Source organism: Oratosquilla oratoria, unplaced genomic scaffold (assembly GCF_046742065.1).
Source record: "Oratosquilla oratoria isolate Oo_2021 unplaced genomic scaffold, ASM4674206v1 SCAFFOLD68, whole genome shotgun sequence".
Classification (NCBI taxonomy): domain Eukaryota; kingdom Metazoa; phylum Arthropoda; class Malacostraca; order Stomatopoda; family Squillidae; genus Oratosquilla; species Oratosquilla oratoria.
The window spans coordinates 395,314-420,024 of NW_027467732.1; the positions used below are offsets into that span (position 1 = coordinate 395,314).

The 24,711-nt window shown below is 37.9% G+C and overlaps 2 protein-coding genes and 1 pseudogene across 2 annotated transcripts; 2 read left to right on the forward strand and 1 right to left on the reverse strand.

Moving 5' to 3' along the window:
• Positions 1 to 17,141: 17,141 nt before the first annotated feature.
• Positions 17,142 to 17,838, reverse strand: LOC143023883 (uncharacterized; annotated as a pseudogene).
• Positions 17,839 to 19,517: 1,679 nt separating this feature from the next.
• On the forward strand, positions 19,518 to 21,467 carry LOC143023884 (uncharacterized). The gene has a single exon (XM_076182542.1). The coding sequence runs from the start codon at positions 19,518 to 19,520 to the stop codon at positions 21,465 to 21,467; it is 1,950 nt and encodes a 649-aa protein (XP_076038657.1).
• A 103-nt stretch (positions 21,468 to 21,570) lies between these two features.
• LOC143023885 (uncharacterized) lies at positions 21,571 to 22,125 on the forward strand. The gene has a single exon (XM_076182543.1). The coding sequence runs from the start codon at positions 21,571 to 21,573 to the stop codon at positions 22,123 to 22,125; it is 555 nt and encodes a 184-aa protein (XP_076038658.1).
• The last annotated feature ends 2,586 nt before the right edge of the window (positions 22,126 to 24,711 follow it).

Sequence of the window (24,711 nt, forward strand, 5' to 3'; positions counted from 1 at the left end):
GATTTGAGATATTGTATCTCCTGCCTTTGTTGTTTAACTATCTCTTTCAACTCGCTTAGGAACTGTTGGTCTTCTTTCCTTGCTTGCATCTGGAACTGTCTGTCCTCTTCTCTTGCTTTCACAAGACTCTCCACCATATCTTCAAGTTTCTTGGAGCTGTTGCTGTTTCTGGTATGTGCCATGTTGAATTACTTTCTCGTCGGGAGCGCTGAGCGGAGGGTGTGAACGGCACGAGAGTCAGAGTTGATCAATTATCAATGGTGTAGGTTTTGTCATTTCTGACTATTGTTGCATTTTGACCACCATTTTCACTATCTCTCCTTCTATACAATGGATATCCAGATATTTCTGACCTTGTATGAGCTATAAAAGCTTTAGGATATTTTTTTGAGCATTTTGAATTGTTCATGCGTGGACTCTGATTATTGTGATCACCACATGGCCCATGCACCATCTGGTTTACAACAGTATCGTATAATTCTCTATCAATTGATGGATCTGGTATCTGCAGATGTTATTAAATCTATTTTGTCTGCATGTATAGTTTGTTCAAGCCATAATAATATATGCACATGTGGTAAGCCTCTTTTTTGCCACTCAACTGTGTAAATGTATGCTTTCACTTTACCAAATATTCCGCTTTTCTTTTTAACCAAAACATCCATCATTTGATTTAATTTTTGTTTAAATACTCTTGCCACAATGTCATGTCTATCTGCTGGATTTTGGCCATTTTGTAGATTTTCTGTTTTTTCATCCCACTTCGGATTGCATGTAAAGGTGATGAATAAATCAGGTCTACCATATTCTCTTACATAACACATAGCATCTTGTGTTCTTTCTTTCCAATATCTTGGACTTCCAATATAACTTGATGGTTAGTATAACAGCTTTTCCTAAATCTTGTGGATTAATATTTCTATCACTGTTCAAGGCATCTTTAAGTAATGAATATTCTTCCACTCTAAGTTTAGTTTGATTATTTTGTATGTATAACAACCTTTCAAACTCAATTTTTGCATACATATCAACTAAGAACATTTGAAATAGTCTTCTACACTTTATTATTTGATTCCATTCGTTTCTTGTATTTGATATGAGTAGTACTTTCGACATGTTACTTCTTTGTTAGGAATGGGAATATCACTTCCAGGCCTGTATAGTGGAATATTGAATTTATAACCATCATTTCCTCTCCAATATATCAATGGATATTGTAATGCATCATATGATCTGTGCAATTCATCAATTTTCCTTATTGTATTATCTTTATAAGTGAATACAATATTCCTTCTTGGAAATTCATTACCAACCATTACTAAACCAATATCATCTGATAATCTGTCATTGTATCTTCTTACATGTTCTCCACTTGGTACTCTGTCTGCACATATTGATCATTTTAATTCTGGTGAATGCTAGGGTAGTGAGTCAGGGATTGGAGATGGTTAAAGAAAATGGAGAAAAGTGGGAGGTGAGCCAGCTGTTGTTTGCAGACGACACTGCGCTTGTGGCAGGGTCAGAGGAGGGATTGAGGAAGCTGGTGGCAGAGTTTGGGAGAGTATGTGATAGAAGAAAACTAAAGATAAATGTGGGTAAAAGTAAGGTGATGAGATGTACAAGGGGTGAAAGTGGCAGTAGACTGGAAGTGAACATTAAGGGAGAGCGACTGGAGGAAGTGGATAGTTTTAGATACTTGGGTGCAAGTGTAGCAGGAAAAGGTGGAGTGAAGGTGGAGGTAGAATGTAGATTGAGAGAAGCGAGTAAATGCCTTGGTGGTTTAAAGAGTGTAATGAGGAATAGACATTTGGGAATGGATGCGAAGAGGAGACTGTATGAAGGAGTGATTGTGCCAACAGCACTGTATGGGGCAGAAACGTGGAACATAAGAGAAGAAGAGAGAAGGAGTTTGAATGTGTTTGAGATGAGGTGTCTGAGAAGTATGGTGGGGGTTACTAGGCTGGATAGAGTGAGAAATGAGGAGGTGAGGAGGAGAACAGGGGTAAAAAAGGATTTGGGAGATAGGGTTGATGAAAGAATATTAGGATGGTTTGGACACATGGAAAGAATGAGTGAAGAAAGACTAGTAAAAGAGGTATGGAAGGCAGATGTGGAGGGAGTGAACATGAGGGGGCATCCTAGGATGAGGTGGATGGATGGGGTGAAGGGGGCTTTGGGGAAGAGGGGAATGTCTGTTGAGGAAGGAAGGGAGAGGACAGAAGACAGAGGTGAGTGGAGAATGGTTGTATATGGATGATGTTGTGACTACATGAGGAGGAATGGGCTGGGGGGTGGGATAGTATGTGTGAGTAAATTTTGACGCAGCCCGAAGGGATTTCTCCCCGTCCTCGCCTTATATGCAAAGGGGGATGGAGAGGGGGGTCGCCGATTAAATGAAGCGGCCTTGCTGTGGATGTACTGTGTCTTGTGACACTGCTTCTGACCCAGGGCGGTGGGCAGGGTGCAGGGATGACCCGTCATTCAGGAGGTGCTCAGATGAGAGGAAGGGTGGGAGGGATGTGGAGGGTATTTAGGGATGAAATGGGTGGGAGTGTTTTTATGCCTTTCCCTTTTTGGCTACCTCCCTTGGAAGGGGGAAAAAGCCTTGGTATATGTATGTATGTATTTATGTATGTATTAACGAATGATGACATTGTCTTTATTTGTCGTATTAATTCATTGTTTTGTGTCAACATGTTTTGTAAATCTCTGATAGTATGAAGATTAGTTTCCTTAAATCTATTATTTCTATCTGCCTGTCTATCCAAATCATCAATAAGATAGATTTGTGCATATTTAGAATTATTTTCAACTTCGTTATATAAAGATCCAATTTTATGATAAATTTGCCCTTGTATTTTGAACACAGGCATAAAACCTCTTATTTCAGTTGATTGCTTCATTCCAAATGATGTCATTGAAAACAATTCATTATATTTCCTTATATTGTTCAAAAAGTTTTTTGAATCTGAAGTTTGGCCTTCCATTAATGTTCTAAGTGGTTCAGGTGGTTGACCAATTGTTTTAAGTTTTACCTTACCATTAGAACAGCATAAACCTGCAGGCTCACTTTGAAATAGTTTAGCTCGACAATATTTACAAATTTTATTCATTTGACCAATATATGCCATATTTGTATAATTTTTTGAGCTTTGGTATGTAAACGCTTCACCATAGTTATTATTAGTCTGTTTTTGAGCATAATCATTCCGTCTTGACTGTAATATTCTTGCATTTTGCTCCAAATTCAATTGATTTCTCTGACTTCTATGTGCATCTCTATCAATTTCTAAAATTTCCTGTCTCCTTTCATCATTAAGGTTTTCTCCCTGACTTCTATGTGCTTCTCTATCAATTTCTAAAATTTCTTGTCTTCTTTCATCATTAAGGTTTTCTCTCTGACTTCTATGCACTTCTCTATCAATTTCTAAAATTTCTTGTCTTTCATCATTGAGGTTTTTTCTCTGACTTCTATGTGTGTCCTTGTCAATTTCCCCAATTTTTTGCTTTTGACCTTCAGTTAATGATTCTCCTCTTCTCCTTTGATATTCCCTATTTCCATTCCTAATTCTCTTTTTCTTCTTCATCCATCTCACTTATTTTCTTTTTTTTACTATTACAATTTTCACTTATTTTTCTTTTTCTACTTCTACTGTTAACAGTGTTAATGATGATATTAGAATCCATACTAAAAGGATTCAAGTCTGAAACACTACCGCTATAATTACCAGGTTTATTGAGGGAATGAGGAGGTGACAAACGCGAAAGCATGGTAACTGATGTAGAAGTCGGTGAATCTGTTGCAAATAGCGATCACAACTTAGTTAGATTCAAACTCCTAAACAATTTTAGCATAGATACAGGTAGTTCTCGATATATGCGAATTCGCGTATATGCGATTCAAGAATTTGCACCACTTTTCGATATGTGCGGGGATATATTCGAAGATATGCGATTTGACCTAAAAAAAAAAAATAGTCGCGGCCGATTATTTTTTTCAAAATACCTATTATATATTTGAAGTTGGTGCGCATAAAGCCGTGTGGTAACACTGGCTGCATCAGCTAGGTAGAGCTGGCATCACTGCGGCGTTATCACAACAACAACACCGGCAGCTGTACAGACGGCATCGTCTTAGGCATCCTTCCTGTTTCATAGGCCAAACCATTGTCTTTCTGCAGGTAATTAAGCTTTTTTGATACACAAATTAATTATTTTTTCACAAACAAATTAATTTTTGATACTTATTACTGCCCCAATTAATTTCGTCAATTTTCACTCTCTGCAAGAATTATCGTTTATTCTCCGCACTGGATAAACTCTAAGCAGTAAGCCTGCCTGTGTATCTCCAGAGCACATCAACAGTCAGTTTAAGCGTAGCAAGCAGTCTGAAATGTGAATTGTAAACAGACTGATTTTTCAAACAGCTGAAGAAAATACGCTTGGCGAAATAAGTGATGTTTACGGTAGCGTCTTTTCCCGAGGTTAATACTTACATGTCAGAGAGTGTTAAAGGTCAGATATCAACAGATATACCATTCGCTAAAAACCATCGTATTGCTCGAAAAAGTACTTTTTAAAAGCATACAAATAAAGTTTTTACCTGTTACAGAAGAATTTATTCAGAAAATTCACTTTTAATTGCGGCTCGCATACCACTTTTCCGAAGTCTAGTTATTCAGAATAACAATATTGTTTGTTTGGCAACTGTGACGTCACGAACGCGGAATTCCCCGAACCTTTCCCGAAGCGCACGGGCGGAATGTTTCGAATAGCAGACGACGCAGTGAAATGAAGACAAAACTGTTTTTTGCCAAATTTGATAAGATGGAGATGGTGGAATTATATAGAATACTGTCAGTATGTTTTTTTATGTACATTAAACTGTAAATACAAAAAGTTATTGAAGTCTTGATATCTGACCTTTAAAGGTCAGAAATCAAGACTTCAATAACTTTTTGTATTTACAGTTTAATTTACATAGAAAAACATACTGACAGTATTCTATATAATTCCACCATCTACATCTTATCAAATTTGGCAAAAATCAGTTTTGTCTTCATTTCATTGCGTCGTCTGCTATTCGAAACATTCCGCCCGTGCACTTCGGGAAAGGTTCGGGGAATTCCGCGTTCGTGACGTCACAGTTGCCAAACAAACAATATTGTTATTCTGAATATCTAGACTTCGGAAAAGTGGTATGCGAGGCGCAATTAAAAGTGAATTTTCTGAATAAATTCTTCTGTAATAGGTAAAAACTTTATTTGTATGCTTTTAAAAAGTACTTTTTCGATTATTTTTAGTGAATGGTATATCTGTTGATATCTGACCTTTAATGTTGCAGAATATCATGCTCGCTTTGCTCACTCACTCTGTTCTATAACCCTCCTATTATGTTTTCAGGATCAGCGCAAAATCAATCCGAGTTGAGAACGTATCCCCCTTTTTCCCATAGGTTCAATAGTTCGATATATGCGAATTCGTTATATGCGGGGGGGGTCCGCGGAACGGAACCCCCGCATATAACGAGAACTACCTGTACTTGTCTTTCTAAAATACCCGATTTCAGTAAAGCTCAGTTCATAGGACTACGTCAGGAACTTCAGCTTACAGATTGGGAGGCAAAATTAAATGAAAGACCTGTAGATCAGATGTGGGAAATATTTCAAAATACGCTCACTAAGATGATTCAAACTTACATTCCTTTTAAGGACAGACGTCCCCCAAATCAGTCTCGCCCAAAGTGGCTCGACAAAGAAACTGAGAAAAGTATTGCTAAAAAGAGACAGGCTTATAAGGAATATAAGTGCTCGGGTGCATCTAATGACTATGAAAGTTATGTATCAATACAGAGAGATTTAAAAAAGACATTTAGAAAAAGAAAACGACAATACGAAATGAACATCGCTGATAAATCCAAAGAGAATCCCAAAGAATTAGAGATAAAAAGGTTGTTAGGAATCACATTGGTCCACTATTATCTGCTGACGGTCAACTTGAATATTCAAATGAAGGAATGTGTGATATCTTAAACAATTATTTTAGCTCGGTATTCGTAGACAAAACACCTCAAAGTGAACTCCAAACTGAAACCTGTGAAAAGTCTAGGGTAAACTTACTCACTACGGTAAATATAACAAAAGAAAAAATTAAATGGTGTATAGATAAACTCTGGTAATAAAACACCAGGGCCTGACGGTTGGCATCCAAGAATCTTAAAGGAAATTAAAAATGAGATTGTTGTTCCATTAGAAACTATTTTCAAGAAATCCATCATATCCGGAGATGTCTCAAGAGAATGGAAGCTAGCTAACGTTACTCCCATATTCAAAAAAGGTGACAAAAAGAAACCAAATAACTATAGGCCTATAAGTTTGACTTCAATCGTAGGAAAAATAATGGAAACTATCATCAAAGATGCTATCGAACATCATTTAGAAAGTAACCGTTTGATAAATGATAGCCAGCATGGTTTCAGACGGAAACGTTTTTGCGTGACCAACTCGAATTCTACAACGCAGTTATATCGAATTACGACAAAAGAAACAATATAGATTTAATATATCTAGACTTTGCAAAAGCTTTTGATACCGTCCCACACAAAAGACTACTTAGTAAATTAGCTTTACACGGAATAAGTGGTAGCCTATTAAATTGGACTAGTAATTGGTTGAATGGTTGAAAACGAAGAGTTGTTTTAAATGGAAAAACTTCTAAATGGGAAAATGTTACAAGTGGAGTTCCTCAGGGTTCCGTTCTTGGGCCACTTCTATTCATAGTATATATAAATGATATAAACCATGGACTAAGATCTACTGTTTCCAAATTTGCTGATGATACAAAACTGTGCGGAATGGCAAATGATCACTTAAACCAATTAGATATTCAAGAAGATTTAGATAAATTACAGCAATGGTCTGAAAAGTGGCTAATGAAATTTAACACTAGTAAATGCAAGGTAATGCACATAGGTAAAAACAACAATAAGTACGATTACAAGTTATTTGGAAATTCGTTAACAAAAGTGGCTAGTGAAAAAGATCTTGGCGTAATTATCAGTAACGACCTCAAATCATCTAAGCAGTGTATTTCAGCCTCTGAGTAAGCAAATAAGATTCTGGGACTGATAGCACAATCTTTTGATTTCAAAAGTCCATCGCTCATTAACAAGCTATATAAATCGTTAGTTCGTCCACATTTGGAATATGCTGTTTCTGTATGGTCACCGAATCTCATTAAAGACATTGACAGACTGGAAAAAGTACAACGGCGAGCCACAAAACTGATTCCAAATATCAAAAATAAATCATACAAAAATCGACTAAAACATATGAATCTGTTTTCCCTAAAAAAGCGTAGACTCAGAGGTGACTTGATACAGGTCTTTAAGATTCTAAAGGGAATTGACAACATCAAAAGTGACAAAATTTTCACATTGAATGAGAATCCGACAAGAAACAATGGTCTCAAACTATCCGGAAATAGATTCAATTTGGAAGTAGGTAGAAACAACTTTGCCAACCGTGTAGTTAATGAATGGAATAAACTTCCTGCACAGGTAGTGCAATGTAGTTCAGTTCGAAGCTTTAAGACTCATTTAGATAAACACCTAAGCAAGATGCTGTAATGATTATAATATATTTTATATTATTTGTTTTTGCTTTGTTATCATTTGTCTGTTTGATTTTCATTTATTATTAGTTATGTTTCAATTTATTATTAGTTACTGTTTACCTGTTTGTTTGTTATTCAACTATACCTATGCATTTATTTATGTATTTTGTTTGTTGCATACATTATTATAGTTTTTTATAATTATTATTTTATTATTATTATTATTATTTTTTTTTTTTTGCATCTGACCTAGATATGGACCAAAAGGTCTCCTGTCGGCATGCTCCGCCTTTGTAATCCTTTGTAATTTATTACTAACCGAAAGTGCGATTCGACGAACAACAAATCGTGCAGTTCGAATCGCGTCACCTGGATCGATCGAAAAAATTAAAACTTTTAAAAGAATAAATTGTATAATATAGAGACGAAATTAATATTAGCTTGTTTAAAAACAATTTTTTATCGAATTTATTCTCAATTTTAATAACTTATCAAAGGTATGTATGGCAAGTGTATTTTATTATTTTTCTTATATATTGTTTTTTTTATTATTATTATTATTTTTCATTAAAAAAAATAGGCAATATTCGTTCCAAAAGCTCAATTACTTTGAATGCTACTCATGAATTGGAGCCAAATTTAATCTGAAACATTTACAAAGTAAGGTTGAGTCGTCGAAATCGAAATTAGTCGATCGATCGAATCGAAAAAAAGTGACTTTTTCATTTTTTTTTTTATTAGCCAATATTTGTTCGAAAAGCTCAATTACTTTGAATGCTACTCATGAATTGGAGACAAATTTAATCTGAAACATTTACAAAGTAAGGTTGAGTCGTCGAAATCGAAATTAGTCGATCGATCGAATCGAGAAAAAGTCTGACAGACAGACATGAAACCGCTTTTATTTATTAGATTAAGAAGTTACAGAAATTATGAACATGATTTTTATTATTGTAGCATATGGAAGTATAGAATTGACAAAAAATAGAAATTACATACCTTGCAAGTTTGCAAAAAGAAATTTTGTAGTTGAATATATAAGAACAAAAAATCATTATTTTCATTTACATTTGAGAAAATCATTATTTACATTAATCATTATTTACATTTGAGTTAATTGTCTTGAAAAGGAAGACCAATTTGGCTGCCTTCTCATTACCGAGGCAGTTCCTTAATTTTGTGTGTATAAGTCCATAGTAGGAGAAAACTCTTTCAACTCCTGATGATGAGGCTACTGCAGTTAGGAGTTGACGCACTAATGATAGAATATCACTGTCTAACATGGCTGTATGTGAATCCCACCACTCAATAGCTGTCAGGGTCTTGGTCACAGACTCAGTAAACTTGAACTTCTGGAAAGGAGGTAATTTTGCCTGAAACTTCATAATGACAGGAACAAGTGTTGTATATTTCTCATTGGCATACTCCATAGTAATATTCACCTCTTCTGCCCTGAGCATTTTTCCTTGAAGTGCTGGATGAAGCATGTTGGCAAGTATGTCAGCTTTGGTGATAGACTGTTCATATCTTTTTTTCTGCCAGTTTTTCAGCTTGTTTATTGTTTGTGAAATGGCTAAGTAATTTCTTCCAAACATCTACCACTTGAGCAATAGTGCACTTGTCACTCTGTACCTCATCTAGAGCCTTTGCTATTGGCTGCAATCGATCCAGTAATTCCTCAGCCGAATGTTTTAGGCCTAAATTTGATACTTTGTTTCTTACTTCAGTATCAATAACTTCCCTGTTGACTTCACAGATCTTTATTAGAATTGGCCAGTTATTTATATAGGCCTTGAGACAGTCTGACATTGTGTTCCACCTTGTGTCCTGGGGCATGACTAGACACTGACCCCCTTCCTGCCAATGCTTTGAAGCAGCATAATGATTATTTCTAAAATATTTAACTACATGGACCACATGTTGTTTTACATTATCAATCTCAAGGTCATGAGCCAGTAGATTTAGTAGGTGTGCTGCACATCCATATGTGAGGACAGTATGCTCAGGTTCACTCGATTCCTCCAAGACTTTTCATCTTGGTGACATTTGCTGCATTGTCTGTCACAACACTTCCAATGTGACAACCAAAATCTTGTTCAGCCTTCTTGATCGAATTTTGTACAAGTTGTAGAAGATATTCTGCAGTGTGAGGTTTCCTTGGTGTGTCTATTGTGTCAACTAAATAAATCTGACCAGTGGATGTTGTTAGAGTGACACATATTATGGGCTCATTATGGATGTTAGACCACCCATCAATTGAAAGACATACAGTTTCATGATTCAGGTCATCTGTACACTTTTTATATTCCTTTTCATATACAAGATCCAAGTACTTATCAGCAGTATGTTTTCTGGAGGGAGGAATATAACCTTGCCTCAGGTTCTGAACCATCTTGAGAAACTGAGGATACTGAACAAGATGAAATGGTGAATTTGTAGCAAATATAATTCTTGCAACTTCTTTGTCGATATTTTCCTTATCAGAAGCTGAAGTTTTTATGATAAATCTGTCCAGAGATGTTGATGACTTTCTTTTAGATGAAAATTATTTAGCAGAAGTGGTGCCTGTGGAGGAGTCTGATAATGACCTTTTTAATGGTGGAGTCAGGTTTGCAGATAATTCAAGTGGACCCGATGATGAAGGGATTGAAGCTGTTGATACAGATCCTGAAATGGAGACAGAAAATGTTAGCATATTGCATACTTTATAAATGAATGAATACAGTGTGATTTAGGCTACTTTTGAGTACAGTTGTTATTTTTTTAGATAATGATCATATTCACACAAGCCACTAAATTATTTGGAAATAATTATGAAATAGGTGGGCTTGGAATTCAGCCCACACAGGATTCAGTCCACTTTTAAATTCACTAAGAATAATGGGTTAGTTGGGTTAGGTTAAGCTAAATCCCTTTGGGCTGAATTCGAATAGAACCTATGAAATATATTACACAATGTTGAATGAAATGAATAACAATCATCTAGGCCCCAAAGTTGAGTGGATACAGTATATTATAGTGATATAGTCATTACCCAAATTTAGAAGTAATGAAATTGAAGTATCATCTCTTTAGGCTTTCACATTTTTATTGCACATGCTCTCCATTATTCACCAAATTTATATAGTTGCATAAGGTGGGGGGAAAGAATACTGCCACCAAGTATTCCCACTTGGATCATAAGAGGCGAGACGAAAGGGACGGGGATTGGGACTAGGCATCCTTCTCCTTGTAGCCCCACAGGGGACATTCCTAAACAAAAAAGAGAAAGCATAAGAGGGTCTGGGAGTTTTCGGACCAGCACCCTAAGGATTGGGTCTTTTAATGTGCCTGGATGTGGTACAGATGAGTGTAAAAGAGAAGAGATAAGTAGTATGTTTGTGAGAAGAAAGATGGATGTGTTGGCTTCGAGTGAAATTAAGTTGAAAGGGAAGGGTAAGTGTAAGTTTGGGAGTGAAAGTGGGAGGTTATCAGGATTGAAGAGAAGGCGAGGGAGGGAAGGGGTGGCTATTCTAGTAAGTGAAGAGATAGGTAAACGTGTAGTGGAGTGGAAGGAGGTTTCCTCAAAGATAATGTGGATGAAGGTGAAACTGGGAAAGGAGATGTGGGTCTTTGTAAGTGCATATGGGCCTGGCAGTGAGAAGAGTGTAGAAGAAAGGGAGGCCTTTTGGATAGATTTAAATGAGTGCATAGAGGATTTAGGAAGAAATATCAATGTAATAGTACTGGGAGACCTTAATGCTAGGGTAGGAAATGGTCCAATCAATGGAGTGGTTGGAAAATGTGGAGTTCCAGGAAAGAATCGTAGTGGAGAGTTGATGGTGGAAATGTGTCTAGAAAGAGAGTTGATGATAGCAAATACAGTGTTTCAGAAGAAAATCAAACATAAGTACACATGGGAGAGGGTGGTGGAGGGAAGGGTGGTAGAGCACTAATGGATTATGTAGTGGTAAATAGGATTATGATAGGAAGAGTTAAAGATGTACATGTGCTAAGGGGAGAGGGTGGGGGAATATCAGATAATTTTTTGGTGGAAGGTAAGTTGAGAGTGGAGGATAGATGGAGAAAGAGGAAAGGGACAAAAGGTAGGAAGGTTCTTAGAGTGAACTCTTTGAAGGAAAAGGAGAAGGAGAAGGAGTATGAAAAGAAGCTGAAGGAGGAGTAGGAGGGAGTAAAGGATAGAGTAGAGCTGGGTGTGGAGGAGGAATGGGGAAGGTTCAAGGAGAGAGTCATAAAGTGTGCAGGGATGGTGTGTGGAACAAGAAGGACGGGGGGAAATAGAAGAAAGGGTAGTGAATGGTGGGATGAGGAAACAAAGAAGGTTGTAGAAGAGATGAAGCGAGCTTTCACAGATTGGTTATAAAATGGGACGAGGGAGTCATTTGAGAGGTACAAAGAAAAGAAAAAAGAAGTAGAGCAAAAGGTAAAGGAAGGAAAGAGGAGAGCAGATGTGAAATGGGGTAAGAATATGACAGAAAATTTTGAAAGTAATAAAAAGATGTTTTGGAAAGAAATTAAGAGAGGAAGAGGAGGCGAATCAAGTAGAGAAGAAAAGGTAAAAGGTGCAGATGGAGAGATGATAATGGAAGAGAAGGCATTAAGGGGGAGATGGGCAGAATATTTTAGGGAGTTGCTAAATGTGAAGGAGGATAGGGAAGGAAAGATAGCTGCAGTGGGAAATGAGAAGAAAATGAGAGTGATGAGTGAGGAGAATGGAGGAGAAATAAGGAAGGATGAGGTGAAGGCAGTTAAGATGATAAAAGCAGGTAAGGCACCTTGTCTGGATGGATGCCATGCAGAATATCTGAAAAAGGGAGATACAGTGATGGTGGAATGGTTGGTGAGGTTATTTAATGTTTGCTGGAGAGAGGGTAGAGTGCCAGAGGACTGGAGGAGTGCCTGTATAGTTCCTCTTTACAAGGGAAAAGGGGACAAGTGTGAATGTAGTAGTTTCAGAGGGATTAGCTTGTTAACTGTAGCTGGGAAGACTTATGGGAGGATCTTGATTGAGAGGATTAGGAGAGGAACAGAAGGAGTAATTGATTAGGAACAGTGTGGATTTAGGACAGGTAGAGGTTGTGTAGATCAGATCTTTGTGGTAAGACAGATATGTGAGAAAGCTATAGGAAAGGGGAATGATGTTTTTTTGGCTTTTATGGATCTGGAAAAGGCTTATGATAGGTTAGACAGAAAGGCACTGTGGGAGGTACTGCAGATATACAGGATAGGAGGAAAGCTTCTGGGAGCTGTCAAGAGTTTTTATGAGAGCAGTGGAGCTTGTGTCAGGATTGGAAATGGAGAGAGAGAGTGGTTCGAGGTAAAGGTGGGACTTTGTCAAGGATGCGTTGTGTCGGCCTGGCTGTTCAACTTATACATGGATGGGGTGGTGCAAGAGGTAAATGCAAGGGTAGTGGGCAAGGGATTGGAGATGGTTAAAGAAAATGGAGAAAAGTGGGAGGTGAGCCAGCTGTTGTTTGCAGACGACACTGCGCTTGTGGCAGGATTGGAGGAGGGATTGAGGAAGTTGGTGGCAGAGTTTGGGAGAGTATGTGATAGAAGAAAGCTAAAGATAAATGTGGGTAAAAGTAAGGTGATGAGATGTACAAGGGGTGAAAGTAGCAGTAGACTGGAAGTGAGCATTAAGGGAGAGCGACTGGAGGAAGTGGATAGTTTTAGATACTTGGGTGCAAATGTGGCAGGAAAAGGTGGAGGTAGAATGTAGATTGAGAGAAGCGAGTAAATGCCTTGGTGGATTAAAGAGTGTAATGAGGAATAGACATTTGGGAATGGATGCTAAGAGGAGACTGTATGAAGGAGTGATTGTGCCAACAGCATTGTATGGGGCAGAAACATGGAACATAAGAGAAGAAGAGAGAAGGAGTTTGAATGTGTTTGAGATGAGGTGTCTGAGAAGTATGATGGGGGTTACTAGGCTAGATAGAGTGAGAAATGAGGAGGTGAGAAGGAGAACAGGGGTGGAAATGGAGCTGGGAGATGGGGTTGATAAAAGAATATTAGGATGGTTTGGACACATGGAAAGAATGAGTGAAGAAAGACTAGTAAAAGAGGTATGGAAGGCAGATGTGGAGGGAGTGAACATGAGGAGACATCCTAGGATGAGGTGGATGGATGGGGTGAAGGGGGCTTTGGGGAAGAGGGGAATGTCTGTTGAGGAAGGACGGGAGAGGGCAGAAGACAGGGGTGAATGGAGAATGGTTGTATATGGATGATGTTGTGATTGCACGAGGTGGAATGGGCAGGGGGATGGGGGATGAGGTAGTGTGTGTGAGCAAAATTTGACGCAGCCCGAAGGGATTTCTCCCCGTCCTCTCCTTTTATGCAATGGGGGGTCGCCGATTTAATGAAGCGGCCTTGCTGTGGATGTGCTGTGTCTTGCGACACTGCTTCTGACCCAGGGCAGTGGACAAGGTGCAGGGATGACCCGTCATCCAGGAGGTGCTCAGATAAAAGGGAGGGTGGAGGGGTGTGGAGTGTATTCAGGGATGGAATGGGTGGAAATGATTTTATGCCTTCCCCTTTTTGGCTACCTCCCTTGTAAGGGGGGAAAGCCTTGGTATATGTATGTATGTATGCATATGAAAAGGGAGAAATGCACACAATGTAAGTAAAATTATTTACCTGGGTCATCAGTTTCTTCTGTATGCTGTGGCTGACCTTATCATTTATCTCTGTGAGATTTTAATCTTGACACAATGCCCTGTAGTTCCTGGCTGGAGTCTTTGCCTTTAGCTCGGTACCCTTTGCCAGAAGTTGTTGGTAGTACTGATCTGCAAAACACCTGGATCGAGTATACGGGCTGTGGGCTGCCCCAGGAGTGAGACGGGCAGGCGGGACATGGCTGCCATATTGGTGGTATCAAAACATTAGCACGTGCGAACCGCTCCGCCGGTCATGGGAGCTGTTGTGTTACTCTCGTGGCCTATGTGGCTGTTATGGGTTGTGTGATAGTGATGTGATCTGTAAATAAGTTTTCCTGTGTGGTTTATGAAATGGTACATGTGTACATGTATCAGTATTTGACCATAAAAGTAATCAAACAAGTACGCTAAAACTGACATAAACAAGAGAACATGTAGATGTTTTAACTTGTATCCACTGATCTGCATAACAATATAGATCAGTGGTTGTATCCTATGTACATTATTTTGTGCGGAGCATAAATTAGGCCTTCACATATGTGTGTGTGAGTGTGACCACATGTTATAATCTCAATCTCTCAAATCTTGACAAGCAGTCATCTTCGGTGTTTTTCGAAATCTAGTCATCTGGTCATTGAAATGCACACAATTACTGGATTACAATTACTTTATTTTCACAACTAACTACACATGTATTTCAACAAACAAATTTCACCTGTCACTAAACATACACATATCCACAATATTCCAAGAAACCTCCTGTGAATCTTTACAGAACAAAACCTACATTAGTATTTATTGTGAATATTGCTATTGTATCGTGTACAGTACATTACAGGTGCCTTAAATATTGGACGATAGTGATATACAGTCACTATCCAAGTTATGACGTACCCGAGTTACAACCACCCGTACTTATGACCACATCTAGCAGATGCCTATTATGAGTTTACTGTACATGTCTGGCAGCACAGCACGTAAGATAGTTGTGGCAACCGGCATCGCGTACGGCAGTTATGGCAGAGATGGAAAAGTTGCTATACACGTGGTTGGAAGATAATAGGCAAAGAAATGTGAGAGTGACGTTGCAAGCAATGCAAAGTAAGGCTACAAGTTAATTTCACATGTTGAAAGAACGTGCAGGTGAAGAATATGCTTCATATGAATTCATAGTGAGTGCTGGGTGGTTTTGTTGCTTTTGAGAGCGTTACCAGGTTCACCACGTGTTGTTGAAAGGTGAGGCTGCTAGCAGTGATGCGCCTGCAGCTAAGGCATTTGCAGAAGAGTTTGATAAATTATGGATGAAGGATATTTGCATACTTACGACCACGTTTACCTGATGCCTATTATGAGTTTATTAATACGAATACACTACAATAAGTATTTTCTTTCTTTAACTTACCATAACATATTAACAACTAAACAACTGAAAACACTAATGTATAAAACTGTAGGAGAGAAGCCAAACGCAGAGTATGGGATCCAATGTATTTAACGTTTCACCCACCAGGGCTTCTTCAGAAATAACATAGTGGACAAACATCTGACTCCTTATATAACCCGAGCTTGCGGGGAGAAATGAGAACATGAAACTGGTGTTAAAAAGAAAAAAAAAAGTAGAGACTGAACAACTTCACACCAGGCTTAATAACCCCTTTATAGGTTGATAGCCTTAAAAAAAGTCCTCCATGTTATTTCGGGAGAAGCCCTGCTGGGCGCAACGTTAAATACATTGGATCCCATACTCTGCGTTTGGCTTCTCTCCTACAGTGCTGCTGCAGTCGTTGCTGCTTTTACCCAATGCTGTATACAAAGATAAATGTACTGTACCTATATCTCACACTTAGAATGGATTGAAATGGATGAGAAAAATAGATCTTAAAATTCACATATATTTAGAGTACATACAACAATTGAAGAATTAAGAAAAAAATATTAAAAGGAAATTACAGTTTAAAAAAAATTAAAGATAATAGGCAAGGTTATATTTAATATGTGTGTGTGTGTGTATACAGGTATAGTATATACATACAGTACCTGCATATGTATATATACTGAAATACAGTACAGTATTAAAACATTAAAAAAAAAATAGAAAAAAATTATAAAAATGAAACTAAAAACATTGATAAATAAACAGTAAACAGCTTGTATTTAATAGTATTCAATAGGAAAAGTTACTGAAAAACGTAACAGATTGATATCATGTATCCTAGAGTAGAACCCTCATGTCGGCCATTTTGAATAGGATCCGACTTACGACTGGTTGGTTGGAACCTATCTAGGTCGTAACTCAGATAGTGGCTGTACATGGATATGCATCGGTGCTTTTGAAACTATATTTCACATCGATCCTGAAACAGAAACTTTGACATGGAAATCGTTCAGTAAAAAGAATGTACATACATCAGTTACAATAGTACTAGAAGTTCATATTCATTAAATAGAAATGAAGACACATACCTGCTATGTTTGGCCCTGAAAAATCATACTCTTCCGTAACAGTAGTTGAGACCGGTAGAAGGATAAATTCTTATGAGTTGAAACATAATAGTACATGGTACCCTTAATTTTTGGGTGCCGGTTTAGTATGTGGCCTACCTCTTTGAAACTGGTTTAGTATGTGGCCTACCCTATTTGAATGTGTCCTACCTCAGGAAAATTTTGAAACAAAACAATACTTTGAAAATATTTTCATTTAATAATTAAAAAGCAATTTATTAACAAGTCATACAAAAATTTCTCGGATATCCTGGAAAATGCATTAAAATAAGTTGCCATCAGGTCCCTTTGAATACCGCCAGCAGTATTCATGAAGATGCCCTTGGAAGTGATGAAAAGGGACTCCACGCTTTTTCTTCAGAATGTCTATTGTACTTTCCAACCATGATCTTTCAATTTTTTGAGTATGAACGCCAGTAGCTGAATCAACATAGTGGTGTTGATGGTTAACGGTCGCATGATGAAATCCTACTTGCTGTAGTTGACGATAAGCGGCCCACTCATCGGAGTGGATTACCGAACCAACTTCCACTTCCCTTTGGATGATTGGTATAAGGGTTTCTGCATTTCGCTTCTCCACATAGAAGTACCTCACATCTCGTCCTTGGATCAACCCAAACACCCATGGACCATTGATTCTCCGTCCATGATTGCGATTATTCTCAGCAATTTCATCTTCATCTTCTTCTTCTGGTGCATGATCACCGTCTAACATGCGACCTCTATTGTACTTTCTGCGACCAGCAAAGCGTGCCTCATCTATTTGTACTGGTGAAAAGTCAGTGCCCTTCATCTGACCCCTCTTTTCAACAGAAACTATTGCAGAGCACACTTCACGGCAATAATTGAACCAGTCTACTATTGTTGGTTTAGACCTTCCTGTAATACTTTGCACTGTCTCCACTCCCATTCCAAGGGTCCACAGGTAAACCAACTCTAAAATTTGGTATAATGACAGGCTGCTATTTAACTTACCATTGAGATCTGTATAAGCGAAAAACTTATTCCCAGTTCGAGTAGATTTGGTTGCCTGGCACCCTTTTTGTTTGCATCTCCAGACCATTCTCTCTTGTCCACGGCATTTTTTGTTTGCTAGTCTCATGGGACCATCACACTTCTCACATAAATGTTGTTCCTGTAGTACACCCTATTCTCGTAAAAATGACGTTGCACTTTCATTACTAGCAGCAATTGTCAAATAAAATTCTCTGAGCAACATCTCGGGTAAGGTTAACTGCAAAGAAATATGAAAAATTATGAAATATATGAATGAATGAATGGTAAACTAACAAGTTTAAAAGGAAATATTTGTGGTAAATAAAATTTATGTAAGTGCAGTGGATACCCAGAAAGTGAAATAAATAAGGATCAGAAGGTGATTAAAGCATAAATAAGACAAGATAAGGGGGCTGGTGGAACGACCGAGACATATAAGGCAGACGACAACAACGAAACTGGAACTAGAATAATTATGACGGACAACAAAAATAAAACTTGGGCAAGTGCAAATGAGGATCAAAAAGACAAAAAATGTGGAAAATGTGGAACATTGGTAAAGGATAATGATAAAGCCATAGCATGCGAGATCTGTGAGGCATGGTTTCATATCAAATGTGAAAATATGCCAGAAGAAATTTACAAATTTATGGTGGAGAAGGAGGTTGGGGAACAACTGCTATGGAGTTGTAAATATTGTAAGAGGGGCTGTTCCAAATTACATAGGAGAATGAGCAAAATAGAGAAACAACAGAGAGAAATGGGAAAGAGGCAAGATAAAATAGAATATATGGTGAAGGAAATCAGAGAAGAAATAACAGTTGACCAAGAAAGAAAGAAGGAATTGGATAACAAAGTGGGAAACTTAGAAGTAAAGGCTATAGAAATCAGGGAAATAACTGGCAAAAGCACTGAAGATAGAAAAGTTTTGGATGACAGATTAGGGATCCTAGAGAATAAAGTGATAAATTTAGAGGGAAAAATTGAATCATGTGATATGGTAAAGGAGGATAGTGTGGTGGATACTTCAAAGGAAAGCAGAAACACTGGAGGCATAAGTCGAGGATTAGGTGAAACCTTCTACCAGGAAATCAGTGATTTGAGGGAGAGAGAAAATAATTTTGTGATATATGGGGCACCTGAATCTACAGCAAATGGATACAAAGAAAGAATTGAACACGACAGGGAATTTGTCAAGAAGCTACTTGTAACATGTAATGCAGAACAACGCCAAGAAAGGCTGTTTAGAGTGTATAGGTTGGGTAAACAATCTGGTAACAAACCGAGGCCTCTTCTTGTAAAGCAACATGACAACTTAATGAAAACCTGCATATTCAGAAATGTAAAAAGATTGCATGGCAACAAGGAATATGAGAATGTGAGGTTGGCACATGATCTCAATAAGAGGGAGAGGGAACAAGAGGTAAAATTATGGAGTGAGGCAAAAAACTTGATATCTGCGGGGAAAGGCAAACATATAGTGGTTGGCCCCCCATGGAAACGAAGGGTAGTCAAAACCAGGGAACTTCCAAACTAAGAATTGGAGGGAATCCTTGCAAAAGTGTAAATAGTGTAAACAGTAAGGATTTATATATTATGTTTAGCAATGTGGACATATTTAGTTTTGATAAAAGGTTAGAATTAAGTACTAGAATAAGTGAATTGGAAAATACACCTCATATCATAGCTCTGCAGGAGGTCAAACCAAAAATTTTTAGATATTAAAGGACCAATGCAGAATATAATATGGAAGGATACGATCTCATTCAACAGAACTTACATAATAACATAGGAAGGGGACTTATTATCTACGTTAAGAAAGGTACAAAGTTTAATCTAGTCGATCTGAAAACCAAATATTGTGAGTACTGTGGTGTACTGATAGAATGTGGAAAAGAGAAATTAATGGTCATATCTATATACAGAAGCCCAAACAGCGATGAAAGAAATAATGCTGGGCTGCTCCAACTGATGCAGGAGGTGAATGATATGAATGTGCAATATAAAGTACTACTAGGGGACTTTAACCTTCCTAACATTAGTTGGAGCAGCTACACAACAGAATCTAGTCATATGGATTACAATAGTCAATTTATTGAGAAAGTGAGAGATTGCTTTTTTACTCAGCACATACTTGATATCACCAGAATAAGAGGGGTCAACACTGGAAATACACTAGACCTAATATTTACTAATGATGAAACAATAATTGGAGAAATCAGTGCAGAAAGCCCGCTGGGAAAAAGTGATCATGCAAGCATTCTGTTCACTTGTGACACTCAGGAGCAGATGGACAATAGTAAGCGACAAATTTATATGTATGAAAAGGCAGACTATCAGCTCATGAAAGAAAGGCTTGGAATTGACTGGAACCAGTATTTGCAGGATTTGGGTACAGAGGAAATGTGGAAGAAATTCACCAATAAACTACATGAAGTGATCGAAGAATGTGTTCCCAGGAAACACATCAGAGCGGTAAATAAGAATAGTACAAGAAAAAATGAAAACCTACCAATGACTAGGAAACTACGGGCTAAGATTAAAAGGAAACAAAGATTGTGGGAAAAATTGAAGAAAATTAAACAGGAAAATGACGGAACACTAAACAGGAAATACCAGGACACAGAAAGAGAGTACAGAAGAGTCAATAACCAAGTTAGAAGACAAACCAGGAATGCTGTGAAATCAAAAGAGAGGGGGATAGCAAGGTATGTGAAGGAGAATCCGAAGGTGTTCTGGAAGTATGTAACATCGAAGAAGAGAACAAAGGCCCACATTGGAGAACTGTATAAAAATGAAGAAAAAACTCAAAAGGCATCAAGTGACAAGGAAAAAGCTGACATACTCTCAGAGCAATTCTCGAAGGTTTTCATACATGAGTCAGATGAAGATCCACCTAGGGCGGCAACCAGGGAGGCAACAATACTGGATAGTATGGTAATCACTGTAGACAAAATGAGGAATGCCCTGCAAAAACTCAAGAGGAACAAATCACCCGGACCAGATGGGATACACCCAAGGGTAATTAAGGAACTGATGGAGGACTTACTGGACCCACTGAGAATCATATATAACAGCTCACTGCAGGACGGTGTGGTACCCGAGGACTGGCGTATTGCCCATATCACGGCCATCTATAAGAAAGGCAACAAATGCGATCCAGGAAATTACAGACCTGTCAGCCTAACAAGTGTCCTATGCAAGGTTATGGAGTCACTGTTGCGGGAGGAGGTAATTAGACATATGAAGGAGAATAAGTTATTTAGTGAGAAACAGTTTGGCTTCATTTCTGGAAGATCAACTACATTACAGTTAATAAAGGTACTGGATGACTGGACTGAGGCAATAGATGAAGGATTGGCTGTGGATGTGGTGTACTTGGACTTTATGAAAGCCTTCGACCGAGTACCACATAAACGTCTGATAGAAAAAATATCAAGCTACAGGGTAGAAGGTAAAATATTGAGATGGATTCAGAACTTTCTAACAGGGAGAAAACAGAGGGTGTTGATAAATGGAGAGGCTTCTGGATGGAAGGAAGTAACAAGCGGAGTCCCGCAGGGATCTGTTCTTGGCCCCATGCTTTTTGTAATATTTATCAATGACCTGCCAGAGGCAGCAGTGAACGGAAGTAAAGTGTATCTATATGCAGATGACGCTAAGATATACAGGACAATACAAAGCACGGAAGACTGATAGGTTACAGTGGGATCTGGACGAACTCAAAGAATGGACAGAGAGGTGGCTCCTAAGTTTTCATCCAGAGAAGAGCAAGTATATGAGGTTAGGGAGGACCACAATGGAAGAGAAGGGTTATAGTATGTACGGCAACATCAGTAAGACAGGAAATGAAAAAGACATAGGGGTGATCATAGATGATAAACTAAACTTCTCCATACACCTGGCAGAAAAGATCAATAAAGCCAATATGTTAGTAGGGCTGATCAGAAGGACCTTTCAACATTTAGAACCATACATTTTCAAGCCTCTGTACACGGCTCTTGTAAGGCCGCACTTGGAGTACGCCAACCCGGTTTGGTGTCCCCATCTGGTGAAGGATTTGGAGGCTGTGGAGAATGTACAGCGGAGAGCAACTAAATTATTGCCATCCCTCAAGGAGTTGTCGTACGAAGAGAGGCTGAGGAAGTTGAGCTTGCCCACCTTGGCGTACAGGAGATCCCGGGGAGATCAAATTGAGACCTACAAAATCGTCACTGGTTTATATGACAGAAACTGCACTGAGGGTCTCTTTGAATTTAGAGAGGGGTCCAGTACAAGGGGAAATAGTCGAAAAATATTTAAGCCAAGAGCAAGGTTGGACCTGAGAAAGTACTCCTTTAATAACAGTCATTAATAATTGGAATGAGCTGCCAGAATGGGTGGTAAATGCAGACACAGTCAAAAGTTTTGAGGCAAGGCTAGACAAATTCTGGGAGGGACAAGAACAAATATATAAATATAGAGCACAAATTAACACTGCACGCGGCCAGCACCAACATCACACTAGAAATCAGGCTGCTACACTGGAGTCATAGGCCAAAGAAGGCCTCTTCCAGTAAAATGTCAACTGTAATCAACTGTAATATAAACAAATAATTAGAATATAGCAACAAGTTTAAACTAGTAAGTTACACTTTAAAAAACAACATTAAGACGTAATGGTAAAGTTTGAAAAACGTACCTCTGTTAAACAGTGATGACAAAGGAATCACAGACGGAGAACTGTTATTACTTAAAGATTACAAACTATATACAGGTAGTCGTCGACTTACGACTGAGTTCGGTTCTGACAGACAGGTCGTAAGTCGATCTGGACGCAAGTTGGTCTTTTTATATATACTGTACATGCACTCTATATTATGTTTAGCATATTGAATAAAATCTAATCATGTGAGAACTGTCCTGATTAATTATTTCAACCTTTATACTTAGACATATTACGTATATTCAAATCAGCTGAAACTGTGTCTGTTTACATTTTGATGTCGGCCATTTTACTTACATGGCAATCAGCTGGACAGGACATGCATTTCTTCATTAATATTTTTTTCATTAATATTAATTTTATTTGAAGGTTTGAATCAAATAATTGCTTATGACATTTGACTTTATTTGCAACACATATGAAAACAAAATACAATACCTGTTTGTACAAAATTATAAATAATTTTACTTTTGAAGAATAAAATAATTTTTTCTCTTGACGTACGACTTTATCGATCATTCGTAATTATTGCCATTAGGATACACAGAGTTTAATGTTAATTATTATTTATTTTGTACATGAACATTATGTAATACTTGTAGTATGTATGTATATCCTATGTATTTGTAAAACATGAACATACAAAATAGAAAACAAAACTCAAAAATATTTGAATACATCAAAAAATAAAAATTATTGTCTGCTTGTGCTTGGTTGTGGATCATCTGGGTCTTCACTAGGGGCAGTGGTAGATGGAGGAGATTGTTTTTTCAGAAACATACTTAGTTTTGTCTGAATGGTTTCTTTCTTCATAAATTTCCCTATATGGCCGAAAAGCATCTAAAACCATTCGTTCAATTCTTGCGAAACGTTCAATATCAGGATCCATTCCTTCAAAATGTGTGAGAATTTTGTTAACTTGCAATAAACTTTCTGCTAATCCTTTAGTGCTGAACATTCGTTGTGGTTCATCTTCAACTTCTGCTGCTTCTGCTACGGCTGTTTCTCCTGCCCTCCTTTCTTCTTCTGCAACTTTTTCTTCTTCCAAAGCAATTAAATCTTCATTTGTTAGTTCCTCAGATTCTTTGTCAAGCAATTCCTCAATTTCTTCCATTTCACATTCCAAAGAAAGATCTTTAGCTAGTTTGACTATTTTTTCACGAATAAGTTCTAAATCACTTTCATTGTCAAATCTAGCAAAAGTATTAATATAGCATTCAACGCAATTCTTCCAAATGCCATTCATGCATTTCATCATCACAGCTTCCCATGCAGCAGCGATGTTCTTTATGCATTGAAGAAGATCATAGTTTTTCCAAAAACCTCTCGATGATAATTCTTGGTCCATATCTGTAGCAGCTATAGCTTGAGCAAAAGTGGTTTTGAAGTAATTAGCTTTTAAAGCAGAAATGGCACCTTGGTCCATAGGCTGAATGAGAGGCGTTGTATTTGGCAGTAAAAATACAACTTTCACGTTAGGATCAAGGTCTGCTAAATGAGGTGGATGGCCGGGTGCGTTATCTAACACTAATAAAATTTTGAATGGAATATTGTTTTCCAAACAATATTCACGAACTTGTGTCATCCAGGCTTTTCTGTTTGATCGGTAATAAACTGGCAGCGTAAGTTTATTCACATTCTTGAAACATTGCGGATTTTCGGAATGGTAAATTAGAAATGGCTTCAACTTGAAACCAGCTATATTTCCCCCAAGCAACATAGTCAGTCTGTCTTTGAAGGCTTTAATTCCAGGCATCGTTTTTGCTTCTTGGTGAATATAAGAGCGTTCTGGCATACATTTCCAGAACAAAGCAGTCTTGTCAACATTAACAATCTGTTCTGGTAAATGCCCTTCTTCTGAAATCATTGCATCCAAACTTTCAATAAACTTTTTCGCCCCTTCCACATCTGAACTCGCAGCTTCCCCCGTGATTCTAACATTATATAACTGAAGTCTTTCCTTAAGTTGCTTGAACCAGCCAGTGCTTGCTGAAAATTCTTGTGTGTAATCTTTCCCAGCACGCTCTTTCAAAGTTGCAAAAATACTTAACGCTTTCGACTGCAAAGTATGAAGGCTTAATGGGATTCGTTTCTGTATTTGGCTTTCAATCCAAACATTCAGTAATTTTTCCATTTCGTGGATAGGTCCAGTTCGATGTTTTGTGATCACAGTAGATCGCATTGGTGCCGAACCTTTCACTGCTTCATGAATCCTTTCTTTGTCTTTCAAAATAG

Coding starts and splice junctions, on each gene's coding strand:
- LOC143023884 (XM_076182542.1), top strand. CDS start 19,518: ATGGAAGGATACGATCTCATTCAACAGAACTTACATAATAACATAGGA.
- LOC143023885 (XM_076182543.1), top strand. CDS start 21,571: ATGGAAGAGAAGGGTTATAGTATGTACGGCAACATCAGTAAGACAGGA.